General features: G+C 39.9%; 1 protein-coding gene and 1 long non-coding RNA gene across 2 annotated transcripts in view; one reads left to right on the top strand and one right to left on the bottom strand.

Annotated features, from left to right (window-relative positions):
* Nucleotides 1–5,233: 5,233 nt before the first annotated feature.
* cntnap2a (contactin associated protein 2a) overlaps nt 5,234–22,144 on the top strand; it is a 405,242-nt gene continuing 388,331 nt past the window's right edge. Inside the window, exon 1 of the mRNA XM_080865727.1 lies at nt 5,234–5,416. Within this exon, the coding sequence (XP_080721853.1) occupies nt 5,314–5,416 (103 nt within the window). The 5' untranslated portion in view covers nt 5,234–5,313. The remainder of the gene's footprint in view (nt 5,417–22,144) is intronic.
* LOC308385758 lies at nt 10,381–11,433 on the bottom strand. The gene is made up of 2 exons (XR_013969629.1): nt 11,220–11,433; nt 10,381–10,638 (listed from the first exon to the last, which is right to left on the bottom strand). It is a non-coding gene; the product is annotated as an uncharacterized lncRNA (long non-coding RNA).

Here is a 22,144-nt window from a genome sequence, read left to right as displayed (position 1 = left end):
TGACCATTTACATTGCTTATCTCATCATATTCTATTCTGGGTTTTTATAAATACACACCTGTCAAGTCCTGTTATAGTCCATCTTTTTTATTAGAGTGACTTTACGCTAATAAAACAGACAACATATTAATATCCTGAAGTCTCTAAAAAAAGCTGAAAATGTTTAGCACAAAGGATCTTTTCTAGTATTGTTGGCAAGAGATAAAGAAAAGTCATTCTTTTCCAATTATCCCAGAAAACATTATGTGGCATTACCTCAGAGCCTTATTTCTCTGCCCTACTGTGGGTAGATAATGACAGCACGGCAGCCAGACTGGAAGTTGCCTGTGAAAATCTTTCTCACAAAATGTTTTACTTTACAAAAGAGCTATCCTCTGGAGATGTGTCACTGCTGTCATCAACTTTTTTGCTCAGATTTTATGGCTTCGCAGTTCATCTCTGTTTTTATCAGATGAACGATGACTGTAAATTACCATGCATGGCATATTGACAAAGCCATTTGGAATCCTTATGGAGAAAAAGTAGCATCTTACGGCAGCAGGCACAGCGATTGGGTGGCTGGAGTGATCAACAGGCAGATGATAGAGAGGGGAGAATTTAAGAAAAGAGAGGAAAACACTGGAAATAAGTTTGTTTTTCTTTGGCATATCTCTGGCTGCATATATGAAGTCACACTTGATGCTGGGACGAGGCGAAGTCACCGAGGTAGTTAAACAACTCCTTGGTGGCAGAACCCCTGGTGTTGATGAGGTCCGCCCCGAGTTCCTGAAGGCTCTGGACGTTGTAGGGCTGTCCTGATTGACACGCCTCTACAATGTTGCGTGGAGATCAGGGGCAGTACCCCTGGACTGGTAGACTGGGGTGGTGGTCCCCATCTTTAAGAAGGGGGACCGGAGGGTATGTTCCAACTACAGGGGGATCACACTCCTCAGCCTCCCTGGGAAATTCTATGCCAGGGTGCTGGAAAGGAGAGTTCGTCCGCTAGTCGAACCTCGGATACAGGAGGAACAATGCGGTTTTCGTCCTGGTCGCAGAACACTGGACCAACTCTTTATCCTTTCAAGGATACTTGAGGGTGCATGGGAGTTGGTCCAACCAGTCTACATGTGTTTTGTGGACTTGGAGAAGGCATTCGACCGTGTCCCTCGGGGTGTCCTGTGGGAGGTGTTGCGGGAGTATGGGGTGTCTGGCCCATTGCTACGGGCCATTCGATCCCTATACAACCGTTGCAAGAGCTTGGTTCGCATTGCCGGCAATAAGTCGGACTCGTTCCCAGTGGGTGATGGGCTCCGCCAGGGCTGCCCTTTGTCACCGATTCTGTTCATAATTTTTATGGACAGGATTTCTAGGTGCAGCCAAGTGGCGGAGGGCTTTCACTTTGGTGGCCTCAGAATCTCATCTCTGCTTTTTGCGGATGATGTGGTTCTGTTGGCTTCATCGGGTGATGGCCTCCAGCTCGCACTGGAACGGTTCGCAGCCGAGTGTGAAGCAGCGGGAATGACCTCCAAATCTGAGGCCATGGTTCTCAGCCGGAAAAGGGTGGAGCGCCCACTCCGGGTCGGGGATGAGTTCCTGCCCCAAGTGGAGGAGTTCAAGTATCTCAGGGTCTTCTTCGTGAGTGATGGGAGAAGGGAGCTGGAGATCGACAGACAGATTGGTGCGGCGCCTGCAGTGATGCGGACGCTGCACCGGTCCGTCGTGGTGGAGAGGGAGCTGAGTGTAAAAGCGGAGCTCTCAATTTACCAGTCGATCTATGTCCCTACCCTCACCTATGGCCACGAGCTGTGGGTAGTGACCGAAAGAACGAGATCGCGGATACAAGCGGTGGAAATGAGCTTCCTCCGAAGGGTGGCTGGCCTCTCCCTTAGAGATAGGGTGAGAAGTTTGGCCATCTGGGAGGGGCTCAGAGTAGAGCCGCTGCTGCTCCACATCGAAAGCAGCCAGCTGAGGTGGTTCGGGCATCTGACAAGGATGCCTCCTGGGGTTGGTGTTCCAGGCATGTCCCACTGGGAGGAGGCCCTGGGGCAGACCCAGGACACGCTGGGTGTCCTGAAATTATATCTCTCGGCTGGCCTGGGAACTCCTTGGTGTTCCCCCGGATAAGCTGGAGGAGGTGGCTGGGCCCCCGCGACCCGGGGTATGATAAAGCGGATGAAGATGGATGGATGGATGGATGGATCGTTGGATGTGACTTTTTCACATTATTCTGGAAAGGTTATGGCCCACTCTTCCTGAAAGCGTTGCTTTGGGCACATTTGTTTATGTAGAGGTGTCTTAAGGTCCTGACACAACCTTTAAATCAGACTGAGGTCTGGACTTTGACTGGGCCATTCATGGCCATTCTGTTGTAGATTTGCTTGTGTGCTCGGGATCATTGCATGACCCATTTTGGCCAAGCTTTAGTTGTCAGACAGATGGCCTTACATTTAATTCTAGAATACTTTGTATACAGAGGAGTTCAACCCAATGACTGCTGCGTGCCCTGGTGCTGTGGCTGCAAAAAAAAGACCAAATTTTCAATCCTTCACCAGTTTGCCTGACAGTTGGCATGATATGTTTCTACTGTCATGGTGTGTTTGGCTTTTGCCAGGCATGGCAGTGTGCATTATGGCCAAACAGCTTCAAGCTGTTCTTTCTGTCCAAGGGACATTGCTCCAGAAGTCTTTTAGTTTGTTCTGATGTAACGTTGTTAAGCCTCCACGTTCTTTTTACAGAGAAGATGGTTTCTCCTGGCAGCTCTTATGAAAAAAACCCTATTTGTTCAGTCTTTTTTTCATTTTTTACTGCTATGAAAGTTTAATATTCAACATGCCGGTGCCAACAGAGCATGTGGAGTGTAGAGCTTAGATTTGAGTGGGTTTGTTGGGACATCCACTTTTTGAAAGATTGCTGCACACCTGGAAGCTCCAGACCAGCAAACTGCTTAAACTTCTGCTTTTATAGAGGCGCTCACACTTGCTTATAATCATTTAATTAAGTGCATTAATTAAGCATCACTTGGCTGCTGTTTAACTTCTCAATTCCTCTGAAAGCAGGAAGAATGTACTTTCAAAGGCATGTGTCAGCCACACTGTAGCTCACTTGTTTTTTAATCATTTCATTCTTCAACCCTATTACCAAAAAAAGAGTGTTGCTATGTGCAATATAACTCAAAAGATTCATTTTTAGCAAATCAGTTAAAATGTAAAAATAAATTGAAATATTTCCAATTAAGCAGGTCTGAATTTAAGAAATTATATACATTTATGTCTAATTCAAATTTGTTGCAGATTTTTATAAAAAAAACCCAAAAACAAAACAAAAAGAAACGGAGCATCGTTTGCTAAAGCTGCATTTTGTTATAATGTAAACAACAACAAGAGTCTGAGTGCTAAGTTGGCCGGCTTGCAGTCTGCATATAAAAACATTTGGCACAATATCAAAATAAAAATAATATATAGCAAAGCCACAGAAATTCTTCACCATCGAGTATACTTTTTTTTTTAAAGTTTACCTTTAAAACTACTGTAATTAGTTTCATCAGTTCTCAGACACATAGTGTTCTTACAAGATGATGTGATTCCATCCATGATAATTATTCAGACGTCCCAAATTACAAATAAAATGAAACTATGACATTTGAATAAATATTTGTACGGTTTCCATTGAAATATTGGGATTATTGTAGGTATTGCATGATTCTTTAATGAATAAATGTATATCTAGGTTGAGTCATTTTGCTTTTGCTGTAAGGATGCAAAGATACCATTGCTTGAACAAAAGAATAATGTACCACACAGGTTATCAGTCTGTATAGTTTTCAGTTTTACATGATAAGTAACTTGTTAATAAACACTGTTAGCGGGCCTCATTGTATGTTTCTAATGGTGAACCAATCAAAAGCATTTGACCCATGGGCCTGTGTGCGTCCTTATAGCACGCTGACTATCATAATCTATCCCTTATTTGAAGCAGTAAGTGAAACATTACCACTGATGGAGCTGCCTGTGATGAATTTGCCATTTTCATTCACCATTTTCTTCATTTAGAAAAATGCTCCATGCAGCGATGATAATCATGTATTATGTTCTGGACAGACGACAATGACTGAGACATGTAAGTGACAAATGTGACAGACAGATATGGATTGCAATTTGTCATTGTAAAACATGTTATTTAACTTGCCTCTGAAGCAAATTTACTAGATTTCTTCTTCTTAGTACAAAGATGACTACTAAAAAAAACAATAATCACAGTAGTGGGCTAAAAGAAAACAAAAAACATAAATAAAAAGAAAGAAAGAAAGAAAGAAAGAAAGAAAGAAAGAAAGAAAGAAAGAAAGAAAGATGTATTGTCTAAAGCAGTTACTTATAGTCTGTTCTGATTGGTGTATCTCTGCAGTCCTATTAAGACTTGTACCAGCAAATCTCCAAGATGTATTTGTTTGAATGGATTATAAGGTTTGAAATATCTGAAAGCACCTTTTGTTACAATATGTAGATGTTTTTAATTTAACTTTTTGAAATAAAACCAGTCTGTTAGGGAAAACCATTTGTATACAAGAAGAACTTTAGTATTATGTGATATTTAATCTTCATTAGATAAGTTAAATGGGTTTTCTCTCTCTCTCGTTTGCACTAAATGCAGGCAAACGGGGGATTGCGAGGACATCAAGACAGAGAGAGTGCAGGTCCCGAGTATTTTTTTTTGTTAGGGCTTTCATGTGTGGATAGAAGAGGAATGCACAAGTGTAATGACACCACCACCTAGAGAAGGTGGGGGGCACTGTCTGGCTATTAGAAACGGAAAGGCATTTAGAGTGTGTGCGTGTGTATGTGTGTGAGAGACAGAGTGGGGGGCAGAGAAAGGCTGAGATAAGTTCAGCACCACGGACAGAGCATTAGAGCGCTGGCCAGGAGAAACCAGTTCAGGGATTTGAGATGTGCACTGTCATGCCTTCTTGAACTCCTGAAGGATTTGCTGTCCGCTACATCCGCACCCATTCGTGTCGTCCTTTGGACGGTGGAAACTCGGCTGCTGTTTTGTTGTAGTCGCTAAACAAGGGAGGTGAGAGAGCTGCAGAGATAAGTGCGCTCTCTTTGCTAGCACAGACCAGTCTGTGTTTTGGCGCCATCCTTACATCATCTCTTTATTGGGGAGAGAGAGAGGGAGAGGGAGAGAGAGAGCGCGCGAGAGAGAGAGAAACTCCGTGCAGCCGGGCTCCTATCCGCCAGTCCTCAACTGAGAAGCGAGACTGACGGACCGACTGGCGTTACAGCCACTCAGCTGTGTGTTCCCCTCTCCCGCTCTCCTGCGCCCACAGCAGCCGTGAAGATGCGCCGGCACCGTCCTGCCCAGGGACTGACGTTGTTATTGCCGGTGGTTTTATGGATTTTCTGTCATGTCAGCGGTGTGCACGGAGCTCTACCAACAACCCGTAAGTTGTTCTTTTCAGTATTTTTGAAATGGTCTTCCAGGGCTGTTTGGGTGAGAGTGGGAATGGGTGAGAAACAAACGATCTGCCTGTGGAGAGAAGCGGCACAGGTAGAGGTTTACGGCTACGTTAGTAGTGCCGGGCGACAGAGGCAGTGAGAGGCAGAGGTTGAAGCGGGGTCGACTTTTGAGTTCAAGCCTAAACGTGTTAGCGCTTTAGGGTCTGTGGTGCCTTTATTTTTGGCGCACGGGATTTTTATGACCGCTGAGATGTTTAATTGCGTTTTTTTAGGGGACTCCAGAAATTACTTGAGTATTGAGGGATAGTCACAGAATTAGTGAATGGCATTTAAGTTTGGCAGTAGTGGTTTGCTGTTTATTGTGGAGTCCCAGTCATCAAAGTGGACCCGAGAGAAGAACAGTTGGAAAACGGTTCAACTTCCAACAAACGGTTCCCCCCCTCCTTTTTATTTTCAGCGCTTTCCTGTTTTTTGATGTTCTGTAAGAACATTACATTTGGTTTTAGACTATTGCGTTTGCATAAAACAATCCAAGTAAAGAGATTTTGCTGAATGCCCATTTTCTTTTAAAAAGAGTTGTGGTCTAATAGGGCTAAGCTGTAACTCTCAACAACTAAGGGTGCATTGATTTGAATGGTTTTGTCTACTTGTAGGGTCTGATTTAGTTTTTTTATGGTGTGCAGTTTGCATTCTGATTAGACTCTCCATCAAGCTCACTGGTCTCAGCATATTAAAGCCTAAGCCTTTTTTTTAAGGTCATTGGAAAACTTAGATGATTAGCATTCCGCTTTTATTTGCTCCCCCCCCCCCCGTAAAGCCGCCACTTCACTGCTTAATTCTTGGAACACTTGATGAAGGCTTCTATTCGATCCACGCTGTAATTTCAGTCTTGAGAGTTTGTTTAAACATTGCCCGGTGTTGCATTTGTTCTTCACTCTAATTGTCACTGTCACTGACATACTCCAGGAATTCAGTGTTTATATTTTATGAACATATCGACCGCAGTTGTTTCTTTTTCTACTTTTATAGTATACTGAAGTAACTGCGTGTCTGACAGTTTTGATATAGAATGCGTTATTACTGGTCTTATCTGATTTTTATTTATTTATTTAACTTGGATTATCCAGCCTTGGTTCAGTGGCATTGCGATCTTGCTGACGGTGACTGAGCCGATACTCTGAGGGTTCAGTGTAACTGATTCCCCCCGCGATCGCAAGGGCTTCTCAGGTCCTGGATGGATGTGCCCGTGGACGCGCCTCATTAATCATCCCATCTGACAGACAACAACGGAGAGACGCTACCGCGAGTCGCTTGAGCAGGGGTACGCGCGCGAAGCAGTGTCAGAGAGCGTGACGGGAGGCAAAGGATACCTGGAGAGTTGGAAGAGTTTGCCTGTGCGTTTCTCGCGCACAAAGCTTTCGTTAATAAGAGCGACCTCACAACGATCAGGTGTCATTGTGGCAACGCTTGATAAGATGTGGAAATCCAGAGTCCTCTTACTCCCGTCACCTGGAGGGTCTGACCGGGGGAGCCTCGCTATATCTGAGAGGACAGTGTCTCATTAAAAGTTAGATTTCAGATCGCTTTAAAAATGTATCAGCCGCCACCTCTTACATTTTCCTATAATTAGTGAGTGAGAATGTGTTTTACCATTTATCTAGCGCCTTTAATATTATAATGCAAACATGTGCAAGTCTGTAAGTGTTTCCAGTGTACATTAAGCATGTGTGTTCTGTGTAAGACAAAAAAGCGACGGAAGGATTTTTTCCCCTGTTCATGCGGGTTTATATTCATTTGCATGTTAGTTGTGAATTCATCTAAGTTTTCACAAATCCAAGTTGAATCAAGTCTTTTTTTCTTTCTTTCTTTTTTAATCGGGCTGGTACATTCACACAAGTCCTCGGTCTTACTTTAAAGGAAGATAGATGATAATCTGTGAATTGTACACTCACCATAGAATTCGACAGATCAGAAACAGAAAAACATTGAAAAACAGCAAAGGTGGTCTGAAGCCAATGCAATGGAGATGATAAAGTGATACGCTGAAAAACACAAGAATATGCTCCAAGAGGACATCCGGCAAGTGTTACCAAATAAGATAAGACAGAGCCAAATGGCCTTCTTGCTACCGTGAAAACCTGGGAGCAGGGCAGACTGCACAAACACATAGACACACAAAAACCACAAAAAAGGGAGACAGACACAAACAGTTGAGAGCGAGAGAGGAAGAGAGAGAGGAGTAGTGATCAGACTCCTGGAGGATCAAGATTCAGCTCCAAAAACATCTGGACCGAAGCACTGACAGCCAAGGGAGAGAGCGATGCCTCAAGGATGGATAGGGGTCTGGTAGCAGCAAGCACAAGCGAAACAGGAGTAAATATAACCAGGCAATCCAGTGAAAAGTTAAGAGGAAACAATGATTTTAAGTGTGGATTTAAAGCCCTGAAGGGAAACAAACAGGGAGGTTATTTCAGAGGAAGGGGGATGTGATTGGTTGGCTGTGAAGCTGGCTGATTTCTTATTAACTCTGGGGCCAGACACATGCCCTATTATTGCGTCCTCTTGCAGCGCTTAGTGCAAACATTTTGAATCAGATCAAAGTTTTACAAAAAGGGAAGCTTCATGCTGTCTCATGAAATAAAGTGTTTCATTTTTCTATCATTTTATTGGGTTAGGGTTAGAATTACGGTTATAATTAGATGAACATGCATGCACAAATATAGATACAGTAACTCAGAAATACATATAAGATGTACACTCAGCCATCAGATACATGCAGTGGAAGAAAAATGGGTTATGTCTGTCCTTGGTGTACTTTAGTGGTATCCTCTACTGAGCTGTCACTGTGCAGTATGTAAATCTGTTGTTGATGTACTGTGTCAAGGCAAGGTCTGCCTACCATAATGTTTCATTATCATTTCATAACCAATCAGACTTTAATTTTTCTCTTTACCATATTTTTTTCTGATTAAGTTGGTTCACACAGAAAATTCACGACTGGATTATTTGCTCAGTGTCCATATACAGTGCTAACATACTTAAATATATTTTATATGCACAGATATTTTCCTTGGCTGTAAAATATTCCAAGAAGAGCTTGTTTTATTTAGCTTTAAAGGTTATAATTTTAATTAATTCGCTTTGAACTCTCTGGCGCTCCTTTGCAAAGCTGCTATTCATTACTCGCATAGTAAAGGACAAGAATTAAATTTTTAAAAGTCACAGCACCAGTGTGTAAAACGTAAAGGATGTGCCTTTAAGTCAGTGTGTTGGTGGGACTCTGGGTGGTTAAATGGGATGCCCCTAGAGCCTGTCTGATATAGAATCAGATTAGCCTTTTCTCATCTCATTAAGCTTGCCAGGCCATTTGACATAGACATCAGTCTGGTTTCACCTCCAGGGCAACAAGTCAGGGTCTCCTGTTCTTCAGTATACATATATAAAAAAACAATATAAAGCCAAATGGTGACATTTGCACACAGAAGTGTTCTTGTGTGAGTGTGAATCACTGGCAGTTTTTCCAGGTTCTGGTCCAAACAAATCATTTGACACTGGAAAAAGAAATTTAGCTTTTTTCCACTCAAATAAATGATTGCATTTCCATTCTCTTCTACTGGGATATAGAGTGAATATGGTTATAAAAGCAAACCCTTTAACCACCACATGGGTCAACTTCTTGCCAATTCTCTGTCTTGTTTTTGTGTTTGTGTGTCTGAGATGGCTCCCATTAGGAGGTGATAATGATAGGATTAAGGCTGCAGGAAGCAGACTGGTTAGGCTCAGATTAGAGCAGCACTACACTTGCTGTGTAGCTATGTTTGGCCCTTGGATATTTATATGTGTGCACCTGCCTGTGTTTTGGGAATGTGTGTGTGTGCGTCCACATTTGTGGATTAATCATGCACTGAGACAAGTGAACCAGAGCTAGGAAATAAGGTGTGGATGTTAATTGCACTGCTGTTTCTCTGCTCTACCCCCTCCATCTAAATTGCTGCCTTCCACCTGTTTTTTTGCTCCTTTGCACTTCCTTGATTGCTTATCCTCCTTTTCTAATTCTCTTTGTAGCTCTTCCTCTACCTTTACACCTACCTTTATGCCTCCTCAACAAAATCTAGCAAAAATAAAAAGCAAGTCATCTCCTATTTTTCCACTGCCTCAACCCTACCTGTAACTGTAGTGATTCATCTCTCTCACCCCTACATTACTCCAAATTCCTCAGTCTTTCTCTCATCATTTTTCCTACATGTACATGCCCACTTCCCACACTTGTATTTTATCCACAAGAGAACATAGAAAACATATAAAATATTTAAGCTAAGATAATGTACAATTTTAAGAAAATTAAGAAAACTTAATTAGCTCATTTTTAATTTGATGGGAGCAACACATCACATAAAAGATGTGACAGGGCCAAGTTTACAACTGTTAAGGATCCCCCCCCCCCCCCCCCCCCCACACACACACACACATTTAACAACAGTCTGCAAACATCTGGGAACTGAGGAGACCAGCTGCTGGAATTTTGGGAGAGGGATGTTGTTCAATTCTTGTATAGTATACGATTCTAGCTGCTCAGCAGTCCTGGGTAGGGCTGGGCCATATCATACTCTTCACGGTAATACACAGCAAATCCAGCATGTCCATATTAACACTGTCGGATTTGATTTCAACACTATTAAAGTGTCTATATGGGTCCACACCAGAGAGTGTTAATTTAACTCTTTTTGGAGAGTTGGTACGTTAACTCTGATTTAGTGTTAAACACCAAATCTGTCTGGAGTTGATAATTTAACACTTGGTGTTAAGAGTTTATATATTAACTCTCAAAGAGTATTTTAGTTTAACTACGTAAGAGTTATCTTCTAATTCATTCTAAAAAGCGGGAATTTTACTGTTCTGAACTTCTAGAAATTTCTTTTGGAAATAAACATTTACTAAAAAGATGCAATGGTTTTTGAAAAACATTTATTCTGAACTGTGCACCACAATTTCAAAACATTTTCTGAAAGATGTAACAGTATACATGTTCTCACTTTCATTAGAATTTTGTTTATCAAAAGGTCTGACATAGGTGAGCTGGTAAATGCAAATAACAGCATTCTCATCACTTATTTCTTCAATACAATATGCATGTCCTTCATTCATCCCTTTGTGGAACTTCAACGCACTTCTGCTCTCCCCCATATTCCATCTTCACAAGCATATCCTGTGCGGAGATTGAATAAAAATTAGTTGACACTAATTAATGGTACAAACAATCCAGTAAACAATTGCAGCACAGTAAAAAAAAAAAAAGGAATCCTCTTTGAGCCATTACTTGTGTAAAGTATTTTCCCAAAAGACAAGGACACAGGCAACAGGTAATACTGAACTAAATGTAAAACCTCAACCTTTTTCATTTTTACCTAAACCGTGTGCACAAAACTCTGGAGGGATCTATGCTAACGTAGAATCGAGTCAGGACGTCTGCTACTGCTGTTTGCTCGTTTTTTTTAATGGGCGATCGTTTTCAGGCTTCAAGTAGCACCATTATACCAACATTTCACATTCTAGACATTGTTTTAGGTGTATTTGACCAAAAGTTTGACTGAAAATTCACATGCAAGCTTTTTTCAAGGCTGTGGTATTTGCCCGCAAACAATACCTTTCAGCTAGCTAAAACAGAATATTATGCTATCACCGAGCAACATGGCTAATGCCTTTCACACAGCTTTGTCTCAACTCCAAAGAGCCACAGAAGTAAAAGCTCATAATAATAATTGAAACAATCTTTGAAAAATGACTTACCAAGCATGGCAAACAACTCGAATATGTAGAGCAAAATGTTCTGAAACGGCTTCACTTCAGCTTCGATTGGAGCCGTGCTGGGGGCGGAGTCTGTGAATTTACTCTGTTGGTGTCATAGCCCCTCTAGGAGTTCAGAGTTAAGAGGTCAAGAGTTAATGTTTCCATTGTAACACCTCCAGATTTGACAGAGAAACACTCATTTTTAACACTCGATTTTAACTACTATCATTTTACACCTCAGAGTTACATTAAAAGAATGTGACTCTACTTTGCACTGTTAAATTTTTATATAACTTTAATGCACATAAAAAACAGCTGCTTGTTTAAGTGAAAATACATTGATGTTTTTTTTTGCACTAATAAAGTTGTGGAGTTGTAAAGTATTTTGTCTAGTGTCAATTATATCGTCAGTTATATCGTTATCACAAATTTTCAAATGTATATCGTGATAAATATTTTTGGTCATATCGCCCTGCTCTAGTCTGGGTCTTTACCATATATTTGCTTCATGATGCACTAATTACCTTTCAGTGTAGACAGTGTCTTCCCAGATGTGCCAGCTCCATAGGCACTAATGCATCCCCATACCATCAGAGATCCAGCCTTTTGAGCGGAGTGCTGATAACAAACCATAAGATCCCTCTCCTCTTTAGATTGGAGATAACGGGCATCAGGTATTGATTTTCAGTCTCATCCCTTGCACACAGAAATTTCTCCAGACTCTCTGAATCTTTGAACAATTATATTTTATAAATATCAATATGAATTGATAACGATGAGTTATTCAAACTGTTTAGAATTTTACTGTGATGAGCATTATTCTGGAAAGACATAGCATGCATGGCTGACACTGCTGTAGGTACAACTGATCTAGATTTGTTATTTCTTCAGTGTTATGCATTCCTCTTTTGAAAAAAGCATAGCAATCATTTGACAACGGCAAACTTGTTTCTTAGAAACTAATTTATTTCTGACACTGTAGCTCATTCCTGACGCCTTGTTTTCCCCTCCCACAATGCTATTTAGTAAGCAACACTCTGCTGGAAATGTTAAAACATTTTAATATCAAGTGAACAATAGCTGCAAGTAGATTTAGTTAAACAGGAAACTGGTGGGGGAAAGTAGGTAGAGGAAGGTTTTAACATTACAACAACCTGAACAGCTCACATAATGTAGTAAATGCCACAAGTTTGCTGAAATTTGATTGCTACAGAATAATAAATATGTATTCTTCTTTCTGCATGGCCAAATTTCTTCTGTTTTCATGTGCTTGTAAAGCGTCAGACTTTCTAATTACTTCAAGGTTGAGATGAAAATATAGGTGGTCTGGATTCCACTGTGCAATATATTCAAACATGTATTGTCAAAATATTAGCATTCATGGGCTAAAATAGAGGCTTTCTTATTAATATCACAGTTCATGAGACTAACAAACATGTATAAGTAAAAACTGGCCCAGAACTGCTGCATTTTCTGCTCTTACCTTCAGCTTTATTCTCAGACTGGTGTGTCACTTTCCTCGACGAATTGAAATTTCTCTCTTGGAAGGAATGCTACTGCAAGGCTATCAATGTTTCATCATGGGAGCAAGGCCACAGTGATACAAATATGCACTGACAAGTCATACTACATAATTCCCCTAACAATGTCAGTAACGTAACATGGACAAAAGCACACACACACCATGCAGCTCACATACACACTACCATTGTCCCCTCCCCTCTTCAGGCACACAAACTCGCACTGTTCATTAAACATTATTAACTTCAGATGTATTAATTGCAAATGAAACCCATAATACGGAGTGCAGTATGATAATTATGTAATTCTGCTTCTCTGGGTACAAATTGGAGCATTCATGCTTCACTGTATGTAACACTGCAGCTCTATGTGTCTGCATGTGTAAATGTGCAGAATCAGAAAGTTATTCTAGTGGAATGTGTTCTTATTAGAAGCCATCAGAATCTGTCCACCTCATTTGACAGCAGTCTCTGAGTTGGAGATTAGACTGGCAAGGCAAAAGGGAGGAAAGAGAAGGACAAGAGACGAAGCACCACGATGAGAAAAGTGACAAGGATGAAGAACGACACCTCAAGGAAAGATGGTCAGGAAGCAAGGATTTTCTCTGACACCTTGCCATTAAAAATGATCATTGTTATTGTAATCTGTAGCAGCATCAAAGTGCAGCAGTTGCATTAGTCAGAGAATAGGACAGTGATACTCCAATTCCCTTTGGTGGTGCCCACTATCGAATTAATTCTTTTCAAATTAAAAAGTCACTTTATCATTGACTTCATGTAATCTATAAACCAGGAAGTCCCAAATAAATTATCTTTTTTTAATAAAACAAATACTGTTTACAGAAAAATGGCAGATAAATTAAAGGTCTAAGAATGCAACTTTATTTTTAATCTGATGTTCTCAACATAGAAGAAATAGTAAGCATCTTCAGTCACTCATGGCGATTAAGCAACTGAAAATCCAGTAAATTATTTTTCCAATTTGTAGTCTAAGTATGCAGTTTATCCTAAACTGATTTTTTAAAGCATTTTCTTTTTTTCTTTTTTTTTTCTTTTTTACATTTTATTGCAAATGTTTTTACTGTTGAAGACGTATTGGGAGCTACAGGAGTCTCTCCTGACTGATTCTAATGCGTATAATCTCTGAGTTTTTATTACCTGTGTACAGCTCATAGATGAATTATGTGGGATTTACCAATTAGCTTTTAGAGAAATGGTGCTTTGCCCTGTTGGTCAATTGAGAACCATTGTTAGTGCAGAAAACTTTTAGAAAAATGACATGTGCAGCAACACATGCTACAAACAGTGACATAGGATTGGCCTACACAGGTCCACAAAAAAAAAGCTCTGCATGATATTTTGACCACATTATTAAATTTTTTAACTATTAATTCATTTATGTAAGTCATAAACATTCCCAAAATGTAACTTCTTAAAGACAGATTTCATATAACCAGAATAAATCACATGAAATCTGACAGTATCAGTAGCAATCTCCTAAACGGTAACTTGAGTTTGAAAAGGCAAGCCTTAAGCTAAGTGAAACTGCACGAACTTATTTGATATATCTTTAAACAGCCACGCATTCATGTCTGTTCATTTTAAAATATTTTCCATATCAATTTGAAGGATTGAATTAGATTTAGTTTATTGGCAACACATACTCTTTTTTGTTTATTTTGCTGGGAACTAAACAAAGGACTGGATATTTCCCCAAAAAAGCATAATATGGACTCGAATTCCAGTTTGCTTTAGCCTCATATGCAGTAGGATCACTTAGAGGGAGATAATATGTAGATAGGGAAAGGCTCTTGGCCCTAGATTAATCCTGGCAAAATGCCATAATTGATTTGTTCTAGACAAAGCAAAGTGTCAGGAAAAAGCAGTTAAAAGCATTGCACTGTACCTGAACTGACCCCATATGACCAGAGCCAAAACAACGGTGTCAGAAAGAGCACTAACAGCCGTCCCTGTGAGTAGCAGGAAAAAGCTTTAGACACACCGGCCAGAGTAGTGTTGTACCCCTTGCATATGTTCTTGAACAGCACACAGTGGTAGGAAGACTATCGGTGTCACTAGTTCAACAACACGTACATGATCACTAGTAGAGATGGCACGATACCACTTTTTCATGTCCGATACCGATATGAATCCGATATAGTGTTTTTTTTAATCAACAAAACTGTTTTTTAAATATCTTGCGGCATTTTGTATAAGTTCATACTCAAGTTTAAAACAACAACTACACTAAAGCTATTCTGTTATACCTGTATGCAAAAAAATATATTTCATAGTTCAGCAATACTGATCAATAGAGCTGGGCGATATGAGATTTTTTCATATCACGATATGTTTTTTTCATTTCAGGCGATAACGATATCTATCACGATATAAGCCAAATAACTATATTTGTAAGATTTAAATGTGCCGTTGCTCACAAGTAAAATGTGAAATAATCAGCAGCTTGTTTTTATTTAAATATTTATTTCCCATAATAAGTTCAACAGGGTAGATGTACTCAAGGAACATGAGACTTTTTCAGATAAATAAAGGCAAATATTGCAAACTACACAAAAGGCAGCCGCTAAAGCGTTTAAGTTTCAAAATAGAACAAACAAAACAGACTAAATTGTCAATTCCACTTAGAAACAAAATATTAATTCTAAAAATAAATCTTAGTTTGTTTTACAGAAGAACAGACAAAACTGACTAACTTTTTTCAATATCAAATAAACTGAGAACTAAAAGGAAATTCTCAATCTCTCCTTGTTGTATAGCTGAGCTTTTCAAACAGTTTTAACAGTTACTTTAGTCTGACAAAAGCCGAATGACGAATTAGCGCTTCCAGTCAGAGACTGAGGCTACGTCCACACGTACACGGGTATTTTTGAAAACGGAGATTTTCCATATACACACAGTAACTGTGTGTATATGTAAGCATTTAAACACTGCAGAGAGTAGAATTAACAGTAACAGTATTGTAGAAATTCATTTCACCGAAACAATAACGTGGCGCACAGTGTGACGCATGCACCAGTTCATTGTATTTCCAGACTTGCTTTCGGCACATTTACAGTGCACGCTACTCTGTTTTTTGTCAGACTTGAAATAGCCGAAATACCTTCACACTACGGAACTTCTATGGCTCTTCTGTTTGACAATCTCTCCGGCATTGGAACCATCATCTGTTTTCTCTTCGGTCACGCTCGGTTGATTTTTCTAGTCGGCACACTCATTTCCTCCATTACGCGCTGGCTCCATTACCCGCTGGCTGCTTCCCAAACAAACACACGTGCCGCTTGGCACTTGTGCTGTACGTAACAAGTCACGCGACGTGACGCTGCAGCTGTGATTGGTTCGGCTCGGCGCTACTTAATTTGGATTGGCTGACCTTTTTTTTTTTTTTTTTTTGAGGACAAGAGCGGCGAGGTCTATCGCGATAGCTTAATTTCTCTATCGAGTAAAAGTTATATCGCGATACATATCGTTATCGTTCTATCGCCCAGCTCTACTGATCAATCTAATAAACTTAAACCTACACCATCCTCCCTATTCTGGTATTTTAAAGAGTACTTAGCGTAAATATTAAGCAACCTAACTAATAGGGTTCCAACTCCCAGCAACAACAAAAATAAATAAATAAAAAATAGGGAACCACCCCTCACGCTCCACCTCATGATGCTTAATCGACGTAATCAACCTTAATTTGATGCAGTGTGAAAAAAAATGCACAGAAATCAATTATTTTTCAAGAAATATTAAATAGATTCAACATCTTTCTTCAACAAAATTGCAGACTGCACAGATGGTACCTTCCCAAAGGAAAAAGTACTATAGCTTACTAGGGTATATATATTAGACTTAATAGTTACTATATACAGTAATTGACTTCTATTCATTTTACATCAAATTAAAACTTTGGGTGTCAGATAATTATTTATTAAAAGCTAGACATTTTAAATGAGAATAAGAAAGAAAAGTATGTCTTTGTGCCCCCTTTTCCCTGTTAATGCCCTATCGGCCCCCCTGGCTAAACTTTGCTAGATCCGCCCCTGCACAGTTACCAGCCGTCAGCTACGTAGAAAAAGATCCTGGAGTAGAAAGTAATATTAAATACATTCTAACAACAGCTGATCAAGCTTAAACGTGCTGCTGTTGTTCAGCCGCTGGTTTCCTCTTTCTGGTGCAAAGTGGGCCAAAAACAAACCAGAGACACGGACTCGCGACAGAAAAGCCAATCAGCTGATCGTTAAGCAGTTTCATGATTGAAGTAGCAGCGAGAAGAGGCAGTCGCTCCATATATCGCTTGTTAAGCTTAACGCAGGAATGCTTTACAAACATTCAGAGATGGACTTACACACTTGCTTTACTTCTCTCGGGGATAACTTTGTCGGAGATGAAATGCCGGGTTGCTAGCGAAGTTCAAATGCTATCCAGACCACCGACAGGTCCCGCATGCCACAGCCGCTCTATCACGTGATGCATACTGCTCCGAGTGCTAACGTTCTGAGGTGAGTTACGGCGTGTTGCAAATTTTGTGAGGTGCTTTCGTGATATTTAATGGATCGGATTACATTTTTTATTTTTCTCCGATATCCGATCCAGTAATTTAGGTCAGTATCGGACCGATACCGATACGTAATATCGGATCGGTCCATCTCTAATCACTAACTGCTGTTTTTTACACTTACTGTTAGTCATGTTTCATTTAAGTGGCCAAGCTGGAGCTATCGACCAAATCCTGTTATACTTATGTAGTTGCTATTCAAATGTTTTGAATCTTCTGTTTCATTGTGTAAGGAAAATTAAAAAGCTTTGTAAAGCTGCAAAAAAAAAAAAAAAGATTAGCCAACAGGTTATGGAAAATCTACCTATACTAATAGTAGTAAGGATCAGGGCTGAATATTTAATCGAAAATGAAACTAAAACAACATTCGCAGCCTCTAATCGATATCCTCTTGCTCCAGTCATGCATAAATTAAGACATTCCTCATTATATACTCTCCCCTTTAACACATACTACCAAGTGTCACATGATTCTGCTCTGGGTGTTTCCACTCTGTGGCATGGAAACATCACGGAGGTAAAGTAAAATAGCGACTTAGCTTAACAAAAAAAGTTAAAAAAAAAAGTGCCATGTTCGTAATTTGGACTCATGTTTTGGCTTTAATAAATAAAAACATCAAACAAAAGAAGAAGAAGAAGAAAATATATTTATATATCTGTGATTGTGTGTGTGTATTCATGCATCAAAATCCAGCTAAAATGTTCAATTACTTTTCATTTGAGGTCATATCACCCAGCCCTATTAAAGCTATTAAAATATTTTTTGGGTTTCATTTTTGTTTTTACAAATGGAATTGGTTTTAATTAAAGAGTCATATTACTGCCTCACCACTTGCATCATGGACCTCTCAGGGATTTTAAAACAGAGCTGCACTTTACTCACTGATTGACTTTATGTTTTAGTTTAATGTTGAAACTAGTTTCATGCTTCACGTTTCCTCAAATCAAAGATGATTTGAACCACCCAGGGCCATTTGGTAATTATCACATTGAAATATGGAATTGATTCTTTAGAATCATTATTGTGATCTTTTTAATAATCTAAGATTGGATGGCAACAGTGAACTACAAAAAAATGCTAAAATGGGTTAGCCTAGTTATAAAGTCACATGACAATTAAAGCTCCAGAGATGCAGGATGTCCCGGTGTCATTTAAATATTACTGTACCATTTAGTGTGACCACTGTTCTGCATAAGCTGCCGGTTACACACACTTAGAAACGATGTGAAAAAAATACAAATTAAGAAAAAAACAAACTCCTCTTTTTGCTACTTGAGTGTGATATTAGAAATTTAAATTATCGATCTCTCAGGAACGGGAGGCAGCAGATGGAGCTTCAGTGAGCGGCAGCTACACGGCATCAGAAACCTCTGATTAATCACACATACATTATTTAGTAATAGTTAGCACATTACATGTTGCATACAGTGATTTAATGAGGGTTGAGGTTAATTACACTAACTAATTAGTTACTGCTTATTTGAAAGTAATCAGCATAGATTACCAGGTCATTATTCAAGAGTTTGGCAGTGTTCATGCAGTGCAAAGTTGTTGTAATTCTTTTTTTTAAATATAGAAAGAAATAGAGTTTGGCTGAATGGTTTATTCATGGAGAATTATTAACTGTTGCTTTACGTTTGTTTTCCTTTTTTTCCATTTAACCTATATTCTGAAACTTGCACACTAGGATCTGCATGTGTCTCCTGGGTGACATAATGAATATGGGGATTATATATTAAAATCCACAGCGCAACATCTGTTCATCTGTCTGAGTTGTACACGCGCACATATCTACACGACTGTTACAGTGTCGTCGAGTGCCACTACATCTTTAGCTTTCCACCTTTTTCTCACCTGTGAAGTGCATATGGTTATTAGTGCAGTCAAAATGTGGACTGTATGCATATAAGATAGTAGCTTTGTGTGTCTGCATTTGCACCATCCATGTGCAAATACACTTCCAAGTCCACACCTTTCATAATGGACCTTGAATATCCAGTCACCGGCTCATGTGGAAGAGTACTGTGGAAAAGGGCACTGTGCCGCAGCTAAGACAAATGCTGTTATTACTCTCAGCCTTTGCATTCAATTTGTTTTTTAAGCCGCTTGAATACCCCATTTACAGGCCAAGATTAAGTGAATTAATCTTTGAGCTACTTCCATTGAAAAAAACCAAAAAATAAAAAACAACCCCCTTTTTTCACTTTAGACTCCAAGCAAAAGCTCACAGTCAGAATGGGAACATAGCCAGCCAGGCAACTCACACATACATAACCTTGTGCTCCTGTGCTTTTCTGTGTGTGCCTGTGTGCGCATCTCTATTTCAGTATAGAGAAGCTACAGTCAGGGCTGGACTGGGATAAAAAATCGGCCCGGGCATTTTGACTAGAGACCGGCCCACCAGGTATTATAGGAAAAGCCATAAAGCCTTTAAATGAAAACAAACGCTGTTGTGACAGTGATGTACACTGCCTTGTTGGTATATGTATGTATCAATCTAATAAACTTAAACCTACACCATCCTCCCTGTTCTGCTATTCTAAACAGTACTTAGCTGAAACCCAAAGACTGCTTGGTCGAGTTAACCTCCTGAACTATCTACAACACATGGTGGAAACCTGAAATAAATACAAAGAAGAGACATGATCATTACTGAATATTAAAAATAATAAATGACAGATTTAGATATATTTTCATAAACTATTCATTTGCCACATCAATAAACAGCATGGCAGGGCAAAAATATTTATTTCTAACATGACAACCTTTAAAAAGTGAAAGGAGACAGAAAGACAGGTGAGAAAGAATAAAACTTAATTGACTTTTTGATGGCATTTTACACAAAGTACTAGTACAGTATCTAGAAAATGTGGGAAAATACTGGCATCATATACAGTACTTACTTCTGAAGAAATTATGATGGGACCCTGAAATTTTTTTTTACAGTAATGTACAATAAATAAAAATTGTACAATAATGGATTTTTATACATTTTACATCACATAAAAACTTTGGTTGTAAGATCCAGATAATTATTTATTAAAAGCCAGACAATTTAAATGAGAATAAGAAAGAAAAGTATTTCTTTGTGCCCCCCTTTCCCTGTCAATGCCCTACCTGGCCCCCCTGGCAAAACTTTGCTAGACCTGCCCCTGCACAGTTACCAGCTGTCAGCTACATAGAAAAGGATCCTGGTGTAAGTTGTCTCTCAGAAACAGTTCAAAGCTTCCCTTCAACTCATTCATGTCACCTAAAAGGTAAACCTGTTTCTCCATCACCTGTTCAGCTCTCATGATTCAGTAAGGACATCTCCTGGTTTCATCTTCATGTTTCCCTCTCACCAGATAACCAAACCGATATCATGACCAGCAGCTTTTACGGCTGTGGCTCCAGCAAAGATCAGCTGATACTAGAAAGTAATATTAAATACATTCTAACAACAGCTTATCAAGCTTAAACCTGCTGCTGTTGTTTAACGCGACATCCGCTGGTTTCTTCTTCTTCAGTACGCGTTATTGTAACTGACTGTAAAAAGTCAGCACAACGAAAATAAACTTCACCTAAACTTGGTTTATATCTGACCCAGATAGACTGCAGGTCATAACTTCTTACCTGAAATTCAGTTCACCTGAAAATCGGACCGTAACACCGGTGGCCGCCTCGGTCTCTCCTCCGCCTGCCTCACCTTTCTGTCATCCACCTGCCAGCGTGTTGCACCTGCTGGCCTCCACCACTCACTAATGTTACTCAATCTGTGGAAGCTCCGCCATAGCCACCACCAAACAATTTAGTTATTTTTACACATCTCCCAGCATCTGGCCAATCCACCACCTTTCAATGTTTATACCGTTACGAAAAAAATAAAGAAAAAAACCCATCAGCCCATAAAAACAAAAAATCACCATCGGCTCACCGGGTGCCCGGTATGCCCGATGGCCAGTCCAGCTATGGCTACAGTATGTGTGTGCATGTCCTGACACAGTGCGTAACTTGGTCAGTGTGTTCCTCACTGTGGTGCATGTGTGATTGTTTGCTGAAATAAAGGGGAGAGAAAGAAATAAGGAAAGAAATGTAACTGGAGGCCCCCATAGCCTCCGGTATAGCAGGCTGGGGAGGAAAGGGATCGGACTGTGTGTGCCGGTGTGTCTGCATGTTTGGATTCTCTGGGCCGTGCTGTAAAATGGACAAATGTTCATTGTGTTCCCTGGGAGTGCTTGAGTGAATGTGTGTGTGTGTGAGAGAGAGGAAATGGATTTTCAGTGTGCAACTAGATGCATTTGAGAATTCCAAAATTGTGCGCAGGTTTGTTTGGTTTAACTTACATTGTCGGGTGTATATTTGTATCCATATGTAACCGGTGGAGGTGTAATTACAAGTGGGCCTGGTTGTTTGTCTCTCTGTCCCTATCCTGCTGCCTGTCATTTTGTCCAGGGTGTACAGTGCCTCACCTCTCACAAAACACTACGTGTTTATGAAATAAGTTTGTGCGTATTTGCTTTTTTTCTGCCTCTAACCCATCTTTTTGTGTGTGTGTATAAGGCAAAGAGTCACTTCAGATGACTGCATACTTGTGTCGTTGTGTATATCTGTGCACTTAAAGGCTAAATGTGGATTTTTGCGATTCGTAAGATTGCGTTGTGTGTCTACAAGACAAAAAGAGCCGAGGCTAGATGTGAATGAGGACCATTAGCACTGCGTTAAGGTGCCGTTACAGTGCGAGCTAAGGCAGGGGTCACAGCTTCCTTTTTAAACCTTATACCTTTCATTTACCTGCCCACATCTATATTTTTCTCTCTGTGGCTTTCTTCTCCTTTTTTTTCTCCTTGTCTTGTTCCCCA

This window comes from Rhamphochromis sp. 'chilingali' (assembly GCF_963969265.1).
Source record: "Rhamphochromis sp. 'chilingali' genome assembly, chromosome: 18".
Lineage (NCBI taxonomy): Eukaryota > Metazoa > Chordata > Actinopteri > Cichliformes > Cichlidae > Rhamphochromis > Rhamphochromis sp. 'chilingali'.
Note: the sequence above shows the minus strand (reverse complement) of the source record. Positions and strands in the feature narration are given on the sequence as shown.